The following is a 24,124-nucleotide window of genomic DNA, read 5'->3' on the forward strand; positions in this document are numbered from 1 at the left end:
ATATCCAAAGCAATAGCAAGAAGTTATTTCTATTGGCCAGGGTTAGACGCTGATATTGAGAAAACAACGGGCAGATGTGATATTTGTCAAGAGCAAGGAAAGCAACCTAACTCAATCAAACATCAGTGGATTACACCAAGTAAACCATGGGCAAGATTGCATATAGACTTTTTCGGACCTTTTGCAGGTAGGCAGTTTTTAATTTTGGTAGATGCCTACAGCAAATGGCCAGAAATTAAAATTGCTAAAGACGTATCAAGTAATACAGTAATTGCTACGTTAAGGGATATTTTTGCAACGCAAGGGTTGCCAGAAACTTTGGTATCTGATAATGGTACAGCATTCACATCGGAGGTATTTGGTAGCTTCCTAAAAGAGAACAATATCAGACATGTGAAGACAGCACCTTACCATCCAGCAACGAATGGACAAGCAGAGAGATACGTCCAAATCTTTAAATCAAAGTTAAGAAAAATGAGTAATTTACCATGCTCTGTAAAGTTGCCGCGAATATTATATAATTTGAGAACGACACCAAATACAAGCACAGGGAAAACACCCGCAGAAATGTTAAATAAAAGACAATTTAGAACAAGATTTGATAAGTTTCATCCACATGCAGATATTACTAAACAGACATTCCAAAAAGAATATAATCAAAATGTGGAAATACGTGATTTTAATGTAAATGAAAAAGTGTGGGCCAGACAGTACGGAAAGTCTAATAAATGGAGTAAAGGAGTTATATCAAAAATTATTGGTACGTCTAATTATGAAATAAAACTAGATAATGGCGACACACAAAGAAGGCATGTAAATCAATTAAAACATGGAGAAGACAATGAGGTCCAGGAAAATGCCAGAATGGAGGAATTTAAACCTCAATATAGTAGCGAAGTATAGAAGAATCGGAGGTAGCCCAAGGTAGTGACAAACTACCAAGAAATGAGGCACCGGAAATTAATATGAAATGAAGAATATTTATGTTATGATTTATTGTTTTATTTGTTTATTGTGTTATTAGATTATGGTTAGCTTGTTACTAACTTAAATGGAAAGGTATGTTATGTATTATAGCAACACTGAGTAGGTACTAGTCTGGATAAATATGATCTGTGCATAAGTGTAAAGTCAAAGTGTTTTTACAACAATAATAAAGAGTACTTGATAATGACCCAACATGGGATAACTTAGTGTATCATTAATTATTCAAACATTACAGAAAGAAAACATTGTTTATATAAAATTTCCCATTGCACTGAATTTCATCAATAATAAAATAAGCGTTGATAGTTCAAAGGAATTGCAAATACTATTATCCTCTGTTTAATCTTATATCTAGAATATTTTGATGTACAAACATGACACAAAAAGCTTATTAACTTATCGTTGATCAGTCATATTCACAAGATCAGCAAAAAAAACAACAAATTATTAATCTGTACAAGTAAATCCTTATAGTACTTTGTGACTTTATGCTTTTACCTAAACATTTTCCTTAATGATTAAAATTAATTAAATATACTTTTTTTATGAATTATGAATGTAATTAGATTATTTTAATAAAAAATATAAAGGAATTACCGAATACATAAACATAGGCAGAATGGTTTATGTAACACGGTGTGTTAAGTGAATATTTTAACTTATTTAGCAAAAGATTCTAAGCCGCATTAAAAAATTTATAAATTTGGTATATATATATAGCATTCAAGAATTGATAAAATAAAACATGGAAGATTTATATTTATTTTTTTATATAAAAGAAATATTTGCTTTCTTATGATTTACCCAAATATTTAATTTTGAGGGCCATTTTCAACGAGTTGTAAATAACTCACTATTAGAAAATGGAATCGAGTTGGGGTAGAGTGGGATTCGAACCACGGACCTTCGGTCCGTGAGTCCGAGACACTAGCCACAGGATCACAACCCGATTTTTTATACATTTAAATACATAACTGTAAGAGCCTATTTTTTTCCCTGGATTGGTGCACATTTTCATAGTTAATCTGTGAATTTTCGGCCATTTTGGACAAGTAGTTAGTATTTGACAGACAAACTAGTAAGACATCTTTTAGTATTGGTGAATTTTCAAGAAAATAAAAGCACTTTTTCGCGATTTATTGACAAAAAACCAGATCGTATTGATGCCTCTCTACAGTATTCACCGGACTTGATGTAGAGGAGATAAAGACAGGATGGAACGAAAACGGAAATGAAAGCCAGACATAAAAGTGCATTCCGAAAATGATTTGACGATTGGAAAAAACACTGGCATAAGTGTATTAAATCCGAAGGTGATTACTTTGAAGGGGATAATATCAATATTGAGAAATAAATATATATTTCAAAAATAAACATACACAAATTCCGTGTATTTATTGATCAAACAGTGTACACGTTTCGTTCATTATAAATTACAAATGACATTTTAACATTACATTATTTTGTGCAAATATTACATTATTATTTTAATTTAAAAATATATATGTGTATTTGCGTACCTTTACCAAAATATCTTAATTTTGGGACTATTTTCAACGAGTTGCACTATTAGTAAATGGGAATCACGTTGGGGTAGAGTGGGGTTCGAACCTCGAACCTCTGATCCATGAGTCCACAACACTAGCCACGGGACCACAACCCGATTCAATTAATTATATATAATTAGTTAATTGAAGACATGGCGCTATGTTGAAAATTAAAAAAAAAAACTTTTTTACATAAATGAAAATTTTATGTATTTCCCATAATTTCACATAAAGCCAACTACACCATAAAAAGTAGCAGAAAACCGATTTTGAGAGCGAATAAAGGTGTTATTTTATCAATAATTGAACTGGTATTCAAAACTTTAACCCCAGCTGATTTGATCTACTTTTTGTTTTTGTCACAAAACACCTTTATCCACTAATGTCTTCAATTATTTTGATCAAAAAAATTATTATATGAACAAATAATCAAATCATATAATTTTTCTTTATAATGTTAGTAGAAAACATTGATTACACCTAAATAATCCTTAAGTAGTTTTGTTAAGAATATTTTTTTTTCATAAATTAATATAAAAAGAAAAATATAATATATGTAAGTAGATACTTGAACATAACTACTTATCAACTTTTCAATGTTTACTGGTTTCAGGACGCTAATTGGATGCACAATTTCAAAAAATGCCTAAGTCCAATTTTATCGGTTTGAGTTGGCAACACTGCCGTGTAGAGCATTTCGTGAACTATGCATGTACCTAATTAATTTTTCAATAAAGAATACCCATATCAAATTAAATACTTGAAAAATTATTATTTCAATTAAAAAAAATCCTTAGTCTAAGAGTTTTTTCCCTGAGGAAAAATCCCTTAGTCTTTTAAATTTAAAAAAAAAAATCCTAACTCCTGACCTTAGGCTTACGTCCACTTTTTTACAAGCAATAATTCCATAACTAAACATGTAACAATTTTGAAGAAGAAGAAAAATATTACAATACGTATTTTCAACTTTCCCGAATTCTATCATTTAACATTTCAGGAACAAATTAAACACTAGAACATGAAATATCTCAGAACTACAAAAATGGACTTAGGCATTTTTTGAAATTGGGCATCCAATTACACTAATGCCGTTTTACCTCCCGGCTTCCAGAACCAACCTGCCTCAGGTCATGCCGATAGGAAGACCAGTCAGGCAGCTGAGCATGATATATACATAGAATACTCTCGATATTGGAGACAACTATGCCTTTATAATATCAGGCCATCGCTCAGGGGTTTCTGATCTGATATATTATCCCAATTTAACACCTACAATATTTTATTTAAACCGTAATGTTATTTTGTTCAACCAAAAATGAATTTAAATATGCAAATCCCACTGTATACTATAAGCATTGTTAACATCTAAACGATTGTTCCCTAAGATTAAACATTTTTTTTAAATCAGCGAATGTTGGTGTTAGCTTCTAATAGCAGTGTCCTATCAGTTTGTTGGTTTAATATTTTTGTGCAACTACTATGATGAAGTTGTACAGTGGAATTCGCATGTAAGTGAAATTGGTGTCCTGACGAAACCGGTAGACATAGAAAAGTTGGTAAGTGGTTATACAAATATTTAGTGACATAGATTAAAATAATTGACCACAGAGTAAATGCTAAATAATATTAATAATGGAAAAATTTAAGTTTAAGAGAAAAATATCACAAATTTCATAAAGGCTCGGATTTAATGCAAGTGAAAATTCAATAAAATAAAAAAAAGCAACAAAATTTATTGTTAAGATTGATCAATTTCCATTATCAGTTTTAGGTATTTTCAGCCAACGAAATTGGGACTAATTAAATCATAAAATGATTTCTGGTCTATCAAAAAGGCCATATTAATCAGAACAGATCCATAAAACGTACTTATTCTGTATAACAGATTTATAAAAGAGGAGAACAAGGCGCTCGTGAATTTATTATTGCTCGTATAAAATATTAGATTTAAAAAAAATACTTATATAATAAAAAAAAAGATTTTGAGATAGTTTCTCCTTATTCTGGTAAAATTTTAAATTTGGTATCTACGATGTAAGCGATTTGGTCAAATAAAAATGTGAATAAATTAAAGATCGCAAGAACTAAATTAAATGATTTAAATAAAATTACTTTGTTTTTACCCACATATTTATTTAATCACTAACCAGTTTCGTAGCTACACGGGCTCCTTTGTCGAGGTATAATTAAGAATTGAATATAAATATTTTATAATACTAAATAAACTACATAAGTCTAATGCATATGCCATAATACAAACACAGTTAAAATTATAAAATAGGATTTGTATTTAATTCTCGATTATACCTCGATAAAGGAGTATGTTTAGCTTCGAAACCAGCCGGTAATCGAGTAAAGAACAAGTGGATATAAAGCACAATGTTTTTATTTTTATTATAAAATTAATAACCACAATGTAAGTGTTTCAAATAAAATAATTTAAATTAGACTGGTTCGTCTATACTGAACGTTCTTGGGACGAAAGGGGTTTTTTTCTTTTTGGTTATGCTTTCTTTCTTAGGTTCTAAATGATCCCCGTAAGTCTGTTTGTATGCGACAGGTTCATCGATATTAAATGTTTTCGTTATTTTTTTGGAAGAAAATTCCCTTCTTTGAATTTCTAAATCTTTCTGGCGTTTGGCGAGCGCCCTCTCGAAATTATCCAGACTCTTTTCGATCGTCTGTTTGAGAAGGATCTTTTGGCCGGTGTCCACAGATGAAACAGAACTATTATCGGTTGTGGAATTGAGATCTTCCTTTGATGCGATCGTGTGGGCATTATCGTTATCCGGGGGAGAAGCTGGAGAATCAATGGGAAATGTCCCGCCAAAAATTAAAGGTTTGAAATTTTCAGGGTGGGATTTCGTAAGACGCGAATCATCGAGGCTCGATTGCCTAGCCCACATATCGACCGTATTGCAGATGAGATCTTTTCTTCCTTTTCGCCTCGCGTAGTGGTTGAATCGTTCCGTTAGTTCCTTGGGTTCGACGGCGTGATCGAAATCAAAGTGCGAATTGGCTAACTGTATATCGAGATCACTCATGCCTTGGTTCTTTTTTTTCGTCAGGATTCCGGGAGAAGAAGGCAGTGAATTTATCGACGAGTTGTTGGACGAAAGGTTGCTTTGTTCGATGGTGTCGTAGTTCCGTTCGGTGCTGAGATTCCTGATGAGCGATCTTCTGCTTCTTTCGTACGTGTACGCGGACGCGTTCGGTAGGTTGGTGTGCCTGTTTTCCGCAAAGGCGGCGCTGGCGACTTCTTTGGTTGGGTGAACCATGGCGGAGATGCGCTTTCGCAATATCATGTTGGGCTTGTCGGCTTCCTTGGATAAGTGTTCGCTTGGCTGAAATCTGGAGGATGCGGCACTCTGCAAAGCAGATGATAAATTACCGCCCGTTCCCAGGTTAACGTCCCCCGTTGAGGTTTCGCGCGGCAAGCTGACGAAGTTCGAATCAAACGTGCAAGAGTCTAAAGAGTGATTCTGTAATTTGTTTAAAGTGCGTGTCTTTTTCTGTGGCCTGGGTATTTGGGCGAAGAAGGAAGTTGAGGTGTTTCTTTCGGCTCTGCCGAAAGTGTTCTGTGGCATTCCTAACAGGGTAACATCTACAGCGCTTGTACTTACAATGTTTTCATCGTTCGGTTCCTCAGTTTCCTCTTTTGGCTGCAGTTCCAAATTTGGAGGCAAGACATAATGAATTCCAAATACAATTTTTAATTGAGTAAAAATATCGCCATTATTATACAGCTACTTTAATAAACTACAGAATTACTACTTAGGATTTACAATCACAAATAAAGCGTTAACATAATTTAATAACATTAAAATATAACTATGTATTTCTAATTAAGATACAACAACCAAGCTTGGCAAAACGTGAGAATAAAATCATCGGTTGACAGACACAGAAACCATTAAGAACAGATTTTATGGTAAAATGACTATACGGCACTGAGGTCTATATTTTTCAATAATCCCTTGAAAATGATACAATCATAAACAGCGGTTTCGAATCGTATACAATTTAGTGAAATAAAGTCACTTTACCATAAAATTGTACTTAGTGAGTTTTACCTGACAACTGATAATATTTTGTAGAAAAAAAAGGGTAACACTTACATTTAAAATTCAGAATAATTTATAATACTATCCAAGTGACAATAAATAAATTGGAGAATAATCAATGCAAAAAAAAGAGGAATGATACGGGGTGTAAATCAGATTCGGTAATGACTTTCCGATAAAACAACAATGTGACTACAAATTGACAATAGATAACATTTCAAAAGTTTACTCTGTCCACACAATAAAATTAAATGTTCGCAATATAATAAATACACAATATAATGATTTACTGTATTTTTTAAAATTATTAACATTATATCATCCATAAGCAAACAACACCGCGTAAGTCATTATTGTTATTTTACAGGACGATGAAAAAACGGCCTTATTTTATTGAAAGCACAACTAGATTACGCTGTTAAATGTATTAAAATGAAATTTTATTCATAAAATGTCGCCTATTACAAACTCCAAGATTAATTCCTCTTCAATTCACCCTGTCAATAGGAAAAAAATGAAACAATGTTTGAGTATGTCCAAATGCTTGCAGACTGGCTGGATTTTCTCCCTAGGGAGTTATTCATATTTAAATTTATTTCAACAGAGGGAAAACATTTTTGAGAAGGGAATATGGAAGTCTAGGCATTTACAGGGCTTATGATCTGTCATTGGCTGGTTTAAGTGGCCACTTTACACACTTAAACCAGCCAATGACAGGTCATAAGCCCTGTAAATGCCTACACTTCCATATTTCCTTCTCAAAAATGTTTTCCCTCTCTGTTGAAATAAATTTAAACATAAAAAAAATGACTTGTGCCGTTTCGTTATTCAAGCGAGGATAAATAGATTGAAAGATATATGTACAATTTTTCGACAATAAAATTTTCTTTTTTTTACTATCAACCGAACAAGTGATTTTTTTTTAAAGAAATACATTTAATGCAACATTTAATTTATATAGGAACAGACCTCAGCACGTCAAAACTATTTGATAATCTCAATAAAGCAACAAAAGTAAGGTAAATATTTCAGGAGTTAAAATACATGGGGAATTATTGATAGATATTTTGAAATAAGTTTGCAATTTTGATTACTTAAATGTTTTGAAACACAAAAAATGAATTGTTAAAAGTGGTTTTAAATTAAGCGAGATTCAATGGTGTTGTTATTATAATTTGTATATTTATTTACCATCATTTTAATCCATAGCAAGTACTCGATGAGATCGAACCCCATAGCGTGTGTTAATTGTATCTAGTTTGTTCATAGACTAGCTAAATAATTTCCTGTTGCATTCGTATGCAACCTTGGCCGGGAGCCAAATATTAAGATAAGTGTTTTACATACGGCTGTGAACGAGTGCAATAGGCCAAGTGCAAGTGTTAGAGCAGTTTAGTAATACATGTATATACATAGGTAATACGAAGAAATGCTGCGCTGAGAACTGTTTTTGCTAATTGAAATATGTCATTGATATTTTTACACGGCGGTACGGGGTTTCAGTTTTGTCAGCACGATTGCCCGCCATTTGAGGTCTCAGGTTCGGTTCCCAGAAGTTTAACATTATTTAACACGTTCATGGACACTTTTCTCATAGGATCCACTAATACGGACACACCACAACTTTCTTATTTTTTAGAATATTTTACTTCCGATAGGACCGATGATTTGAAGTAAAGCGTATTTGACCAACATACTGATAAACTTTTGTAGTTGACTGTTTTTTAAAGGGATACAATATCTCCTACCACATAACTACTTCAGTTTCACAATGTCTTTTGGACTGACGTCAGCTTAGCCATCATTTCCCAAATGAGAGAGATGATTTTGACGGCTATAGCAGACATAACCTTGCTCACGGTAAAGCAATAAATGAAATATAATGCAGCATTTTTATGCATAAAATAATTTAGGGGATAAATAAAAAAAAAATGTATATTCAAATTTAACTAACAATGTCATGCATATGAACCTAGGGATAAAAAAAAGAGTCTCAAAACTCATTGTTCAAGGGATTGAAGCTGTTAAGCAGTTGCCTGAAGAAATAGAAAGCATTAAAATATTTCAAATTACAGTAAAACCTAAATTTTACGTTTCTGAATTATAATATTTAGGTACCATTTTTTTCCATACATTCTCATTGAATTTTCCCCCAATTAACGTTTCTTACGTTTTTCATAACCGCGGTTTTATGTAGAAATTTTTATCACAACTTATTCAATCTGTCAAAAGACGAGCCCCGCGTCGCCGCCTAAATGGAGAATAAAATCGAGGTAAATAAAAAAATATGTAAATTATTATCTCAAACTAAATTCAAAGTAGGTGCAGTGTAATTGACCATTTTGTTCAAGTGTCTGATTTTGACATTTTACTAAATAGTGACATGCAGTTGATGCATGTTTAGGAAGAATAAAGTCTTTACATCAATAAATTACGATGCAGAAAGTTTTAAAACTTGGCAATCGAAATATTATTTGATGTTATAAACATAATATGAAAAGAAGATAGTTTTTTTTTTTTTTTTTTTTTTTTTTTTATAAAAAGAATATTTGCGTTCTTATGATTTACCCAAATATTTAATTTTGAGGGCCATTTTCAACGAGTTGTAAATAACTCACTATTAGAAATGGAATCGAGTTGGGGTAGAGTGGGATTCGAACCGCGGACCTTCGGTCCGTGAGTCCGAGACACTAGCCACAGGACCACAACCCGATTTTTATTTAAACTTTTTGTTTAAACAGTTATCATAAAAGTGTGAAACAGTCACGATGTAAATGACAGTTGAAATTTTGTGATGCCATACTAAAAAAAAATGATACGATATAATAAAATTCCCAATATTTAGGGAAAAAATCGTTGAATGCATTTTATGCAAATTCAAATTTTTATTTTTGTGTTTTTAAGGTTAAGTACCCAGATAAAATTATTTTTATCTATACATATATTTATTTATACATATATTATTTTAAATTCAATAAAAAATAACACATTGTAGAATGAGGAACTTCAGCCCTACGGGAAATTGGATACAAAAAATGTTTTCTGACGTGGGGTAAAAATTAGAGCATTAAATTGTTCGGCAAAGTTTCTTGAAAATGTACAGAAAAAATAATAAAAAATATTTTGATAAAAACGCACTACTGTAAATGACGTCACTGGTTTATGTGAATCAACCTATGATATGAGAGCTATGGAAGATTTCCGGTCTGCTTGTCGCTTCTGGACCAATGGGAAGAACTGAATGTGAATAAGCGGTAATGAACCTCAGACGTTACACGCGGAGTTATTTCAGAAATACAAAACTTTGAAAAATCGTAGCGCCGATAATACGATATATAAAAATTAAAAAAAAAAAAAAAATTGATTTAGTTTAACAGTCTATTAACAAATATTTTTTTTTTTTAAAATCACTGAACTTCCTCATTGATTGAAAAAATACAAAATATTTTTAATTATATCATTGGTAAATATGAATAATCCTTAATCATGACAGTTCTTACAATTATTCTGCAGTATATTTAGTATAGTCTTGTACAATAATTATATTTTAATGAAATTTAATTTTTTCCATATATTTTTAATTTCCTCACTTTTAAAGTTTTCCGCAGTTTTACACTTTTTTGTTGCTCCCTTGAAAAGCGTAAAACGGGTTTTACTGTTATTTGAAAAAATATGTTCTTGAGAAATTTTGATAAGAAATTATAACGTTGTTTTTTTTTTTTATTAGTTCTTAAGATGTTGCGAGCTAACTTAATAAAGAATGAATAAATAACCGCAAACGAAACAGAACAATGTAGTACAAATCCAGTGCCCCATCAGGTTCAAATAAGTGAATGACGATGATATAGTATAGTTAAACATAATTGATTAGAAACATAAAGCGCAAATATAAAAAAACTATTCCACAAACATATATAACTTAAAATATTTATCTAGCAAGACATGCAAACACATATTGAAGTCAAACAGACTTGGATTCATAAAATTGAAAAAGAAATCACAAAAAGTAATTGAAAAAAGTAATAAGTAAAGCAAAAATATCGCCAAATGATCACTGCATTTAGGACGATCAAAAAAACCAGAACCAAAAAGATTATTTCATTTAAGTTCAATGTGCATATGGAACTAAAAATAAATAGTTTCCTCGGAGACACTTTTTGTATATATGTGGCTTTAAGAGTGTTCGGCGCCTTGGATGAACGTATTAAGTTCTCCAAAACAATGTCCATGTTTAAGATGAACATCCATACCTGTATTTTAATGAAGGGAAGAGACCATTGTATAAGATTGCTACAGGAATAAATTTATAGCATGTTATTTATTGTTAATATTATTTACTGGTGAAGTTTTACTAATCTGCTTTCCTTCCATACTTTTAATAGCCTTATTTTTAAAATTATTTTTTTTATAATAAAGAAATAACCTGCTAAGCTTTTTTTTAGAGGCTTGCCAGCAGGTGTATATGGAAGGAAGTTGTGAATTATACACCACAACACCAAGACTATTTGAAAAAAAAATCTTTGTTCAATTTTTTTTTTCTTGCAACTGGCAGAAATCGAACCCGCGATGCCAGTTTTACAGTTGGCCATTTAATCGACTGAGTCACGACGCCTGTCAATATATTATATATATTTGATATTTTGGTGTTTTTCATCAAATATTTAATTTAGTACTTACTGTTTTTTAGTTATATTATTTATGATTTTAATTTTTTATTTATTATATAAATAAAAGATGAGTTCCATCAGAGAAGATAGACAAATTTGGAATATTTAGTGACCGGTTTTATCGCTTTCGCGACATCTTCGAGACTGGTATCTTTATAAAGGAGTTCAATGTATTTATACAAAACATGCACCATCCTGGATTCAAACTAAAGATATGAACTCTTTTTTTCTATGAGTTATTTGTTGACCTTTAATAATAAGGAATATTTTGGTGTTTTTTTAATATTTTCTTTTTTAATTACTATAAAAAAAAATCCCACATTATCTTTTACAGAATATTTTATTTATTCTTTTTTATGTTATGCAAAAATATTACAACTGTCCAATATTTATTATAGGAGCAAAAATTCATTAACATTTTCTTGTATACCCACGAACAGGCCATGCCTTTGTGGGATTTTTTTATTTACTATTTTTCTATTAATATGTATTTCATTGATATGTAATTATGCTTAATTTTTTAATACTCTGTTTTATTATTGTTTATTGTAAAAAAACAAAAAATAAAAAATAAAAAATTTAAAAAAACAAAAAAATACAGAGGTAAGGATAGATAATTCAAAATTGTATGAAAGTAAATTAAATAAAGTTATTTTTATGTTAATGATCATTATTGGTCACTGGATATTCCAAAAGTATCACTCATGTTTTATTTATATAATAAATTACAATGAACTTCCATCAACAATTTTCACTTACAAACTTAAATGGTTCATTTTTTACTGAATAAACCATGTGTTAATTATGTTTTTGTATTATTTTCTAATGATTTCAATAATTCTATCACTTTGTATATCTGATTAAGTCTGTAACTAAATCTGCATAATTTATATTTTATTATTTTTTATGCTATTTTTTTTATTTATCGTTATTCATTTATTAGTATTCTTTATTCTTTATTGTTTATACTTTTTTTTCTGAATTGTTATTCTATTGTATCACATGTAATTATAAGTTTATTTATTTTAATATGTATTTTTTTCTTCCTGTTAATTATTATGGCTTAACACCGGCACAACGTAAAAAGGCATAATTGTAAACGTAAACGCCTAAAAAGTAAACAAATGTAATAAAAAATATAAAAATAAATAGCCTTTTTGCTACTTGCTATACCATGCACAAGTTGCACATTGAACTTGCAAGAAATAGTCTTTTTGCTACTGTTTGTAGTACTTCCCAAAAAAAGTGATCATGGACTGTGACAATTTTGCTGCTAACTCCCCCCTCAAGTTTGCTTATTACAGTATATTTTTTTGTTGACTCAGATGTAAATATATATTTTTTTTTCGAATGAAATTTGATTTCAGTTGATAATCTGATTTTGATTGTTTAAAAACTCAAGCAAAATATGAAAACTTCATACCTCATTATAGCCGTAGTTCGGTTGCTGATCGTGATTCCAGTAGCCGCTGTCAGAAGACGAGACAGGCCCTCCGTAGCTGTGTTCTTCGGTTTCCGGGTGGCCTTGACTCTGTTCGAATCCTTGGTAGGCGAGCGGTGTCAGGTACGAAGTGTTCTGAACCGAGCCAGGGTCGTACATCTGCGGGATCCCCTCAATCTCCGGCTGCTTCGCGTCTTCTTGGGCGAAGTTCTGCTGTTCGTGATGCTGCAACTGAAATTGATCGTAGTTGGGTTGCTGGTAGCCCTGGTTCCATTGCTGGTGAGCTGAGCTTTGCTGGAACTGGTTTTCCTGCATCGGTTGGTTGGGTGGCTGGGAGTAGTCGAGCGATTGGGTGTGGTTGGAAGGGGGTTCATGCATTGCGCCGGTCTGGAATGAACAGATTTAATAAAACAAAACAGTTAGTATTTTTAGATGTAGGTAGGGTAAGCAACGATTATTACGGACTTGTAGAAGAAAAAATAATTATTAATAAGCTCAGACTCCCAATTAGATGTAAGAAAATATCACGGAGTACAAATTAAAACAACGAAATAAAACAAATCCATGAGTTCAGGAGCTGTGTAGTCAATACACATACAAAAATGAAGGATTTAAAACCTGAAAAGAATATTCATAGGCAATTGCTTCAATCAACTATATTTGAAGTCAAGTTATAATACTTGAAACATAATCGCTAAAAACGTTAAAAACAATTTGCTAACGCTCATAGTGCGAGCTAACAGTGGAGAATCTGAGAACAATTGAGTGTTTTGTGGCAGTAGTACAGGCTGGCCTGCGTCACAAGGGAAATTCCCTCTCTCACTTGCGAATATATCTATGGCACCGAGAGTCAGTTGTAAAGAGTGTTTGAGACAGTCATATATCTTTTTTTTAAAATTCATTGCTGTGACAATGTGACACATTGCTAAGCTTCGTTTCCAGCAAAGGTTCCTTCTTATATTATTTTAGCTGTGGATTGTAATAAAAGGTTTTCCTTCTTTGTATATATATTTATTCTTTGAAAATAAGAATTTAAATCAAGAGGGCTATGGTACTGCAGGGACCCGCCGAAATCGGTGAACACAACTGTTATTTCGGGAGCTAGGCAAGCAAATCAAGAGCAATTTAAGAACACAAGAGTAAGGAGCAAAATATCTATTTCACTGCCTTATATATCCTCTGTGGGTAGTTCCACATATAAACCAAAATATGCATCTAATGCACTGGAACCTACCTACACAAAAACACCAAATCTAAGCAGCCCAGTAAACTCCTACACTTCAATATTCCCTTTTGAAAATGGTCTTCCATTTCTGTTGAGATTTGTCAATCTCAACGCTCTAATGGACGGGGGGAGGTTCATTCGTTATCTATAAACAATTGAAATACTTACGTTTAAGTCAGTTAAAATTCTTTTCATATTCGTGACCCAGACTTTTTCCCCTCTTCCATGCCCCAACTGGCCGTCTCCATACTGGTCCCCATCATCCGGCAACTCTCCTACATTCTCCTCAGGGTCGAAATACTTCAACCTGGAGAAGAAAAAATATATAAATTGAATGTTTTATTTTATAATCCACTGCCAAAAAAAAAACTGTTATTACTTATTGCTTTAAAAACATTATTTAGTTTTTTATTCCTATTCTTATTCTTAGAGGTAAGGGGTCAGTGCCATGCAAGCTCCTAACGTCACTCCGACCTGTGAAGATCTATTGTGACGAGTCCCCGTGAATAGTTCTCGCCTTCCAAGCCTAGGTCTGGAAGGCGAGAGTTTACATTTTGCTAAATCTCCCCCTCCAAGCCCAGATCCGTAAAGTAACAAGCTATTAGGCAGGGAGTGAGCTCTTTAACATCCTCAGGTTTAACCAGTGGTCTCCCGAGGATGAGGCTCCTTTTATGATGCAAAGCATCACACTCACATAGAATGTGTATAGGTGTTTCCTCATCTACGCAGCAGAATATTACAACATATTTAATTCATTTTATGATTTTTGTCAAATTCCTTTTTTGCTTATGACAGCAGTATACAGCTGGGTGTTTAAAAAATCAAATAAATAAAGAATGTCTACCTTTCTGCCATTTCTAAGACCCTCTGTATGAAGGAAGCCTGATACTGGTCGGGTGTCTGCACTACAACACTGGCTATGCTCTCCATGTAGAGAAGCGCCCTCTCATATAATCCACAGTCCACTAGCCTTGTGGCTAATATGTACTTATAAAACTGGAAAAAAAAAATAAAAAGGAAATAAAATCACTTCAATAAATGACCATTTAGTAAAAAAAAAAGAATGCGATACAATCAATGCATGTTTTAAGTATAGTGATTAACCAAAAATCACATGTTTTTTGGGTTTTTTGTTCACCTGGAGAGACATTCCATGCTCACTTGGGAGTATCCCAGAATGATAGCAGTGCGGCCTGGAGATACATTCCATACTCAATTGGAAGAGTCCCAGAATGATAAGTTAGTATTGTCACCTGGAGAGAGACATTCCATACTCACTTGGAAATGTCCCAGCACATGTGAGTCCTGACTGAGTGTGCACGCGTACTCGTATATCTCAGTCATGATGAGCGCGTGCGAGGGTGTGCGTGAGGGCGCGGGGAGGGGAGGAGGCAGGCCCAACAGCTGCAGGCGGGTGGGTAGGAACTCCTCCCGCGCCATGAGATAGCAGAAGTGTGCGCCGTATGTGTCCCCACGGGATTGGAGAGTGTCACCTGGGGAGAGACATTGCCGATGATGAAATCTATAAAATTTTATTTACTAACATTATGCATTCATTTTTCCAGTGTCCGAGAGGAGCGAATAATAAATTAAGAAGTATCGCAATGAAAATCACATTAAAAAAAATATTCACGTCAACCGGATTGACCCCTCACATATATTTTTTGAAGATTTATATATGAGATATTGCACTTTTTAAGTTAAAAGCTCGTCCTATTTAAATATAACCGTAAGTTATAAATGATAATTTTTTTTTTTGTATTAAAAAAACAAAGATTATTTGATGCCATTTACAAAGACATACAGTAAAACCTCGTTTTTACATTCCTCAGTTTTACTTTTTCCCGCTTTTTACACTGAAATGTTTAGGTCCCATTTTTTAACAAACATTCTTATTCAAATATCCCGCCAATTAACGTTTTTTATGACCGGTTTTACATTGAAAAATTTTCGAAACCTATATGATCCTTAAAGAACAGAGAAGAACAGTATAAAACAGGTAATTCTAGCACGGAAAAGATACACCTCTCTTGGTAGGCTGTTTAACAGACCGATCATCCTCCACACAGGCATCATAAATGGTAAATTAGTCCTGCACTTAAAAATAACAAATGGTCTGTGTAGATAAACACAATGCACCACAAGGTGGACTTTCTTATTTTTGAGACATGTAAAGTCTATTGATTCTAGAGGGTTGAATATATTTGTTATGTTACCAAGAGTCGTGATAGATTTTCGGTCCAGTTCTGGCCTTTGAGAAGTATTGGATAGAATCATAGCAAGATGCGGCCTCCAGTCACCCCATTTCTCATCCAAGATACACTAAAAACATAAATATACACATATAAAATAAAGTGTCCATAATAAAAAAAACTTGTATATAATTATAATCAGTCATAAGTTCTAGATCTCGCTTCTATTGACTTTCCCTTCCCAGTGATGTGTAGCTAAAACACATTAATAATAGTGGTTTATTAACAAAAATAAAAATTACTTTATCTACTACATACACAGTTAGGTAATAGATTTCTCTGGATCATGTCTAATCTGCCTAACAAGGCACAACCTGTTTTAAGGCAGACATTTTTATGCAAAATAAACAATAATATTACTACCTACTAGTTAATTAACTATACAGTTATACAATAACGTATAGTTAATTACGTCCAACATCGCTTGCTTTGAAAAATAGAGTGGATGCTCGGACTAGAGAGAGATAATTATTCTTTGGATATTATGTATACTAATGTGTTTTTATTTATATATACCTAATTTTACCTAATTATTTCTATATGTATGAATTAAGATATTTTATTTTTTAATGTACATATATATGAATAAATAAATGATAAATGATAAATAATTATTCTTATGCTGAAATAGAGTTAATGTTAAATATTTCTAGTCTACAATATGTAGAACTAATATTGACTCCATATATATATTCGGCATACTAAATGGTGTAATCGATGTTCCATCATTACTGGGACAAGTAAAATTCAATATTCCGACTCGTAGATTGAGAAACAATGAAGTACTGTTCATCGATCAGCATAGAACAAACTATGGCCTAAATTCTCCAATGACCCGCCTTTGTCGTATTGTTAACTCAAGACAAGATCTGGACTTTTTTGGTTTAAGTTTACAACGATTTAAACGAGCACTAAATAAATAGTCTAGAGCTTGTCTCGATGCCCCTTATGTTTGTCAATGCTTCTTTCTTTTTTTAAAATGTTTTAAACTATTCTTTTATTGTAATATTTAAACCTTATAAATTGTATACATGGACAATGTCCGTTAATAAATAAATAAATAAATATTAATTTATACCATTTATTATGTAAGAATATTTTGAGTAAATTTTCCAATTTAATCTAATAACATATCATTGCATTTAATAACTTTAAATCTCCATACATATAATAAATTATGGGTTAAGATTTTCGGTATTCCTCCGTTATAGATTTACGTATCGGTTAAAATATTTTTTTATTAAACAACTAATTCTTATTGGGAACAGAAAAAACATGTTACCAAAAATTGGAGGTAAATAACCAATACAATAGAAAGTTTACTAATGTGTCACACGTTTTAGAAATTCTAATATAATCGCACACACTCTTTACGTCTCACTCTCGATAATACAGGTATATTCAGGAGCGAGAGAGACAATTTCACACATCACACGCGCGGACAGCAGTTTCTAGTACTTCTAGATGCCAGTTAGTAGCTATTCGGCTTTCGTCAAGGGCGGTTCTTTCGCCCGCGTTGCGAGCAAAAAGCTAATGTTTTTTTCATATATTTGCCAATTAGATTAAAAATATTACCAATTTGGACTTCAAATATAAATAATTTAACCAATTGCCTATGAACATTATATTTTTCCAGTATAAAATCTCTCAGTTATTGCATGCGTAATGACTACACAGCACCGTAACTCGCGGATGTTTTTAGGACAGTAAGGTAAAGGTTAAAGAGTCACAATAGAAAAGGTTTGGGTGAAAAAGTTTAATGTCCGTTTTCTGAAGTAATTTGTATTTTTTAAACTTTTTCTTACCTTAGTTTTTAATCTGGTGTTGTGAATGTGGGAAACTATATTTTTATATTCCAGATTAACAAAATGATAATCATTTAGGGAGTTTACAGTATTTAGATTAGTAAGTTTCAACTTTCCCTAGTTGGGACAAAAGAATAATGTAATATCGATCAAACGCTTACAGTCACAGAGGCTGGTTGCCTTCCCGACATGAGTTGGTAGAGGGTCTGCAGAGGATCGTTGGCTGCTAGACCGTTGGCGAATCTTGTCATAACATTGGCGTATGTTCTGCGATCCAACTTGGAGGCGAGGAACAAAGCGTGGCCCCACAGTCCGTGATTCATCGCCCATTCTGTAAGAACAAAATACAAGGTGGAAAAATATCTAAACTAGACAGTAATTAATGATTATAAGCTCTGTAATTGCCTACGGAGGAGTTGATGCAATTATAAGGGAGGGAATTTTAAATTTTATTTGGCATTTCAAATAACCGCGAAGCAAACACAATACTCAAGTAACACATAATGGCGTCAACTCCTTTTCAATAGAACTAACTATATAAATATATAACCAACAAACATACCAGTCTTGATTTCTATGATAACAAGTTGTCTTCTTTCAAACGATCACTGAATCAAATTCAATTCTAAACACCTCTCTCCCGCTTCCACTCCCACCAAGTCTACTATATACCTATATTGTCTTTCTACTTTCTTTTATAATAATTTTCTATGTATAAATATGTCCTTAAAAATGCCCACTGGGCGTATATATAAATAGGTTAGGGTAAGTATCCTGCATGTCCAAAACTATGATAGCAAGAAATACAAATGGAACTTGATTCCTGGATATAAAATGAATATTAAGATTTAACTTTTTATAAATGTATTTTGCACAATGATATAAATTTTTAAAAATCTTTATATTTGTCTATTATGTGATCAATTAATATGAAATTTTATCAATTAAATAACTGACCTAGAGCTTCCTTTCCACTGCCAAAGAGAAGGTACTCTCTGAAGCGATCGGTGACGAATTTCTCCTGCGAAGAGGACTCCAAAATGTTTGTGTTGGAGGATGTCCGCCTTGGGTTTCTGGCCGCTGAAGAGTTCTGAACTCTCGGATCTGTCCTTCGAGCTGATAGAGATGCGTCATTTGAAGAATCCTCAGCTCCATCAACTAGAAAAGAGATATTTGAAAGATAAAAATAAAAATGTTACACTTAACAAGACATCACCGTGTAATAACAGGTGCAAAATATAGTTGGTTCTTAATAATCAGATCAAAATAGTTACATACTTAATCGGGTCAAAATAGAGTTACTCAATAATCAGGTCAAAATAGAGTTACATAATAGCCGGGTCAAAATAGAGTTACTTAATAATCAGGTCAAAATAGAGTTAGATAATAACCAGGTATAAGTACAGTTACTTAAATAAATCTGCTTTTGTATTTACTTTACAAAAATGTAAAAAGTTACCCTATGTCAATTAATGACACAATAGAGAAGTCAACCTTGCCTACATTTTGGCAACACATTCCAATGTTTTTAATTCTCCTGCCACCATCAAATTTGCATATCTCATTGCTTGTTTTACTGTTCTGTCCCTCATTTTGGTACATGGCAATAATTTTAACTCTCCGGCCTCTATTTTATTATTATTAAAATTATTATATTAATTTTAAGCGGGCAGCTTAAAGCCGATATGCTTAAATCTAACAATGTTTGATTATGTCCAAATGCTTGCAGACTGGCTGGATTTCCTCCCTAGGGAGTTGTTCATATTTAAATTTATTTCAACAGAGGGAAACATTTTTTGAGAAGGGATATTCCCTTCTCAAAAAAATTTTCCCTCTCTGTTGAAATAAATTTAAATGCTTAAATCTGCTTTAACGAAAGTTAGTTGTTGGCGCACTTTAACTTTTATGAAAAAAATCTAGTCCATTTTTGAACACATTGAGATCAGCTCTTGTGGGAGCTTATTCCAATCATCAACGACCCTATTGATCAGGGAATGCTTCCGTGGATTTGGATTGAATCTCGTTTTCTCCAGCCTGAATGGCCTCGAAGACGAGCATCTTGTTTTAGCTTGTTTACTTCACATATCCCATTGCTGGTAACTATCTTGCTCCTCATTTTGGTAATACATCCCAATATTTTTAACTATCTTGCTACCATATAACTTACACATACCATTGCTTGAAACTATCCTGCCCCCCACTTTGGTAACAAATCCCAATGTTTTGAACTCTCCTGCACCCATTAAAATTACAGATCTCATAGCTTGTAACTATCCTGCTCCCATTAAATTAACATATCTCAATGTTATTAACTATCCTGCCTTATTTGAACCTAGGCACCCTAATGTTTTTGATTACCCAGTCCCCATTTTATTCACACATCCAAATGTTTATAACTATCCCACTTTAAAAAAAAATTACACTCAATCAAGTCACTCTAATCGCAACTTGATTAGGAAAGTACCTGGTAATATATCCTGGTTGGGCGGCACCTCCTCAACGGGCATCTCAGCCGAACGACTGGTGACTGAGGATGTGCTGCCCCTTCTGCTGTGGTGGCGCCCTTGAGCTCCCGGGCCGCGCCACTCAAATTGTCGCTTATTCTTGACTAGCAGTTCTGCTATATCAGTGCCAACTACCATCTAAAAGAAAATATTAATTTATTCATCATTCAAATTAGGACATCAACTGTAGTGTATCATGTAGTGTAGGGCGGCCTCCGTGGTGTAGTGGTCAAGACGCTTGACTCACACACGGAAGGTTCCGGGTTCGATTCCCGGTGAGAACACTAAAATTAAAATGTGATTTTTCTCAAGCCTGGGTGCTCTGTGATGTAATTCACCACTGTAATTAGGCCTCCTGGCCTGTTGTGGTGCAAAAAAAAAAAAAAAAAAAAAAAAAAAAAAAAAAAAAAAAAAAACTTTTAAAGCCATTCTTTAGCTGTTCATTCGCTCTATGCTTTCTTAATTTTATCTATGGTGCTTGTCTCAGCCTAGCATACTGCAAGGATCTCGACATTAGTGCACCTTTCGTATACAGTTTTACGAGGCATGCTTGTAGAGGAAACGAGGTCTGTATGCAGACAGATGCTTTGCAAGACAAATAAATAAAAAACAAAGGTGATTGCACTGTGGGACTGAATGGCAGCTAAACAACACAGATAAACAAACGCCAGGCTACCATAGGTCAAAGTGCATACAACAACCTCCTGTATTCAAAACCAACAGATCTCTCAAAATTAAATTTTTTTAAATCATTATTAGCACGTGGCTCAGTTTATTAATCAGTAAAGGAAAATATCACATGCAACGAGTACCGATAAAAATATATGAAATGGATTTAGAAAAATTAATTGTATTTCAAAATCAATATGGATATTGTGGAGAAGTGTTTTCATACATAACTTTAAAAAATAAATTATTAAAAAGGATGTCACTACAAAAATGTAAAATGTTTGGCCGTGATAATTGACATAAATATATTGATAATTGTAATTAAAAGATTCGTGATGATGTTCTATTTGAATTTAAATGGCCACAAACAAAGCTCAGAATTAACACAAACAGTGACATATTAGAGGCGTGGCCAATGCATTGGACTGTTTTTGCTGGAATTCAAAATTATAAATTCAAAAATATTTTTTATGCTACTAATAATTTGAAATTGTAAAAAAAAATCGTGATACCTATTTTAATTTAGTTATTAAAGTGAGTTATATTTCTATAATTAGTTATTTTAATAAATTTAATTCAATACTCATATGTTTGTGATATCTTTAAACACACGATAAAACTCATGGTAGACAGGCGCCGTGGCGCAGTTGGTCAGATGGCTAACTGTAAAACTGGCATCGCGGGTTCGATTCCCGCAAGTTGCAAAAAGGAAATCCAAGACGTATTTTTTTCTCGATTGGTCTGGGTGTTGTGGTGAATTTTTCCTTCCATCCACATCCAACCTTTTCCACCTGCTGACAATCTAAACACTTAACACGGGTTTTTTTTCTAATTGATTAGGGCAACCCACCCTAACAAGGATGATTTGTGCCATATAGTGTGCTTTAAAAGTAAAAAAATAAAATAACTGCAAATTTATTTCAGTTTAAAAATTTACTCCTAAAAAATAATTTGGACAAGTGCAAAACTACTTCTGGGGATAAGACCTTTATCGACCCTCTCCCTGGTATCCGGCCAACAAATTGTCTAAAAGAATCGTCTCCGATATTATCAGACTGAGCATTGGCCGGTGTATTGTGAATGAACATTTGTTTAAAATCAAGATTGTGGACAGTCCTCGGAGTGAGAGCGTGCTGGACACGGGTTATTTCTGTAAAATAAAATAATGTTTTCTGCACATTACTCATTAACACTAAAGACATATCTCCCGCACTACGTACACCGTTTTGTCTCAGCAGCAGAATAAGGAGTTCCCACATCAGCACGTAGCTAGCGAGGTCGGCATTGGCCGGCATTGACGAGGACACGGTCTGCCGCTCTGAGGTGCTTCCTCCACCTGCAGACGGGTGGTGCTGGTAGAGGCCGGAGCTCCTCTCCTGGTACGCTGGCGGCGAGACCAGGCTGTCGAGGGCGTCCCTGATCTTCATCTCACAGTACTCGATCACAGTCTTCTTGTGTGTCACGCCTAGGGATTGAAAGAGAAATTGAGAAGTCGATTCGTTGTAGCAAAATCCTTTTATGGGATCATTGTTTTATCATAATTTATGTGATGGGTTTAATTTATATTTTCTCAGGCGCTAATTAACAATAATAATAATTCAAACTGAAGTAAAATAAATACATTCTTAATTACAAAACTCAAGAACCTGATGCCTTGTAAAGTAGGCGAGAGTGGTTAAGGCTCTCAGGAGGCATCCGTGGTATATGGCCTAGCCAACCGTATCGCCTCCGCTTGACGACAGTTGTCACCGGAGTTTGATGCGTCCGTTCTCTTATTATAATAATATACCAATATTTTATTGTGACATGCTGGTCAGAATGTATTCCGCCTATTCTCTTGTTTAGAGTAGGAGAAAAAAAATAAAAACTTATTCTTGACGTTTATTAAAGAGAGCATTCCCCCCATCGATAGTATCAAATCAGCCGTCGATGGGAGTACTCTCCTGAAACTATAGTCGTGTTCTTTTAATAAAATAAACACATAACAATAATAACTATTTAAGAGTTTTTCTTTCTTCTCCCTCTCTCTCCTGTTTCAAATGCATTTTGTTTCAATTTTAAGAGGATAAGAACATCACCTTTGATCAATGGGCCGGGGTATGCAGTGAGTTCGCAGCGAACCGGGTCATTGAGAAGTATCTTGTTGATGTCCAAAATCTCCACTATGGCCGGCTGCCCATCCACAGGGTAGGAAGGGTTCACAGTAACTAGATTGGTAGATGATAAAACGCCCTACAAAAAATGACACATTTAAATGGTGAGCATAATCTTTTAAATTTTTTATATTTACTTATTGCAATTTTACAAAAAAAATACAAAATTTACATATTCATCATCATTAAACCCTTATTTGCACCCGGTGGTTGGATCGAACCCGAGACCTGACCTGATACGCTGACCACTACACCAGGAGGCCGACACTGTATACTAATCATCAATTTTTATATTTAAAAAATACCTTAATATGAGCTGTGGCAAACTTCACAGGTGTCATTCTGTCTGACTTGACAGTTGAATTTTCCAAGGCGTGTAGATTGATGGAAGCATCTGTATTGAAGTCCCTATATCAAAAACATTTTAACAATGTAAATAATTAATAATAACAACAAATACGTATGGTTAATATCATCCTGATCAAATTTGACCTTACCAAATGTATAATAAGTGAAACGATACCTTTTTATAAACTGAATCATTAAAAATATATTTTGATAATTTCTACTATACTATAAAAATCATTCTAACATCAGAAAAGTTTTGTTTTTATCTTTAATAGATTAACATTAATTTTTAATGAAACTGGGTCTTACAAAGCAGTGAAACCTCTATCGTTTATAAAGGGACCTATTGAAATAAACTACGTATGTGGGAAAACTATGTTAGTGGTATGTGGGTCAATATGGATAGTGGAGCTAGGTAGGAGTAAAATGGATTGTCTCATTCGCCCAAACCAATATTGAATC

The 24,124-nt window shown here is 33.3% G+C and overlaps 1 protein-coding gene across 5 annotated transcripts in view; it reads right to left on the minus strand.

Moving 5' to 3' along the window:
- Positions 1-24,124, minus strand: part of Sec16 (endoplasmic reticulum export factor secretory 16) — a 72,465-nt gene that overhangs the window by 11,186 nt on the left and 37,155 nt on the right. For 3 of the 5 annotated variants that reach the window (XM_088234854.1, XM_088234863.1, XM_088234845.1), the window contains 12 exons: positions 23,620-23,722; positions 23,240-23,393; positions 22,382-22,626; positions 20,453-20,630; positions 18,946-19,146; positions 18,150-18,319; positions 16,148-16,253; positions 15,210-15,424; positions 14,776-14,927; positions 14,100-14,238; positions 12,689-13,093; positions 4,903-5,902 (listed from right to left, as the gene is read on the minus strand). In XM_088234854.1, the coding sequence (XP_088090980.1) occupies positions 4,979-5,902; positions 12,689-13,093; positions 14,100-14,238; positions 14,776-14,927; positions 15,210-15,424; positions 16,148-16,253; positions 18,150-18,319; positions 18,946-19,146; positions 20,453-20,630; positions 22,382-22,626; positions 23,240-23,393; positions 23,620-23,722 (2,992 nt within the window). In that variant the 3' untranslated portion in view covers positions 4,903-4,978. Of the gene's footprint in view, positions 1-4,902; positions 5,903-12,688; positions 13,094-14,099; positions 14,239-14,775; positions 14,928-15,209; positions 15,425-16,147; positions 16,254-18,149; positions 18,320-18,945; positions 19,147-20,452; positions 20,631-22,381; positions 22,627-23,239; positions 23,394-23,619; positions 23,723-24,124 lie in introns of those variants that run through there. The other 2 variants (XM_088234879.1, XM_088234869.1) reach the window with 1 other exon arrangement.

This window comes from Micrasema longulum, unplaced genomic scaffold (genome assembly GCF_059751315.1).
Source record: "Micrasema longulum isolate JH-2025_06_02 unplaced genomic scaffold, ASM5975131v1 h1tg000089l, whole genome shotgun sequence".
Taxonomy (NCBI): Eukaryota; Metazoa; Arthropoda; class Insecta; order Trichoptera; family Brachycentridae; genus Micrasema; species Micrasema longulum.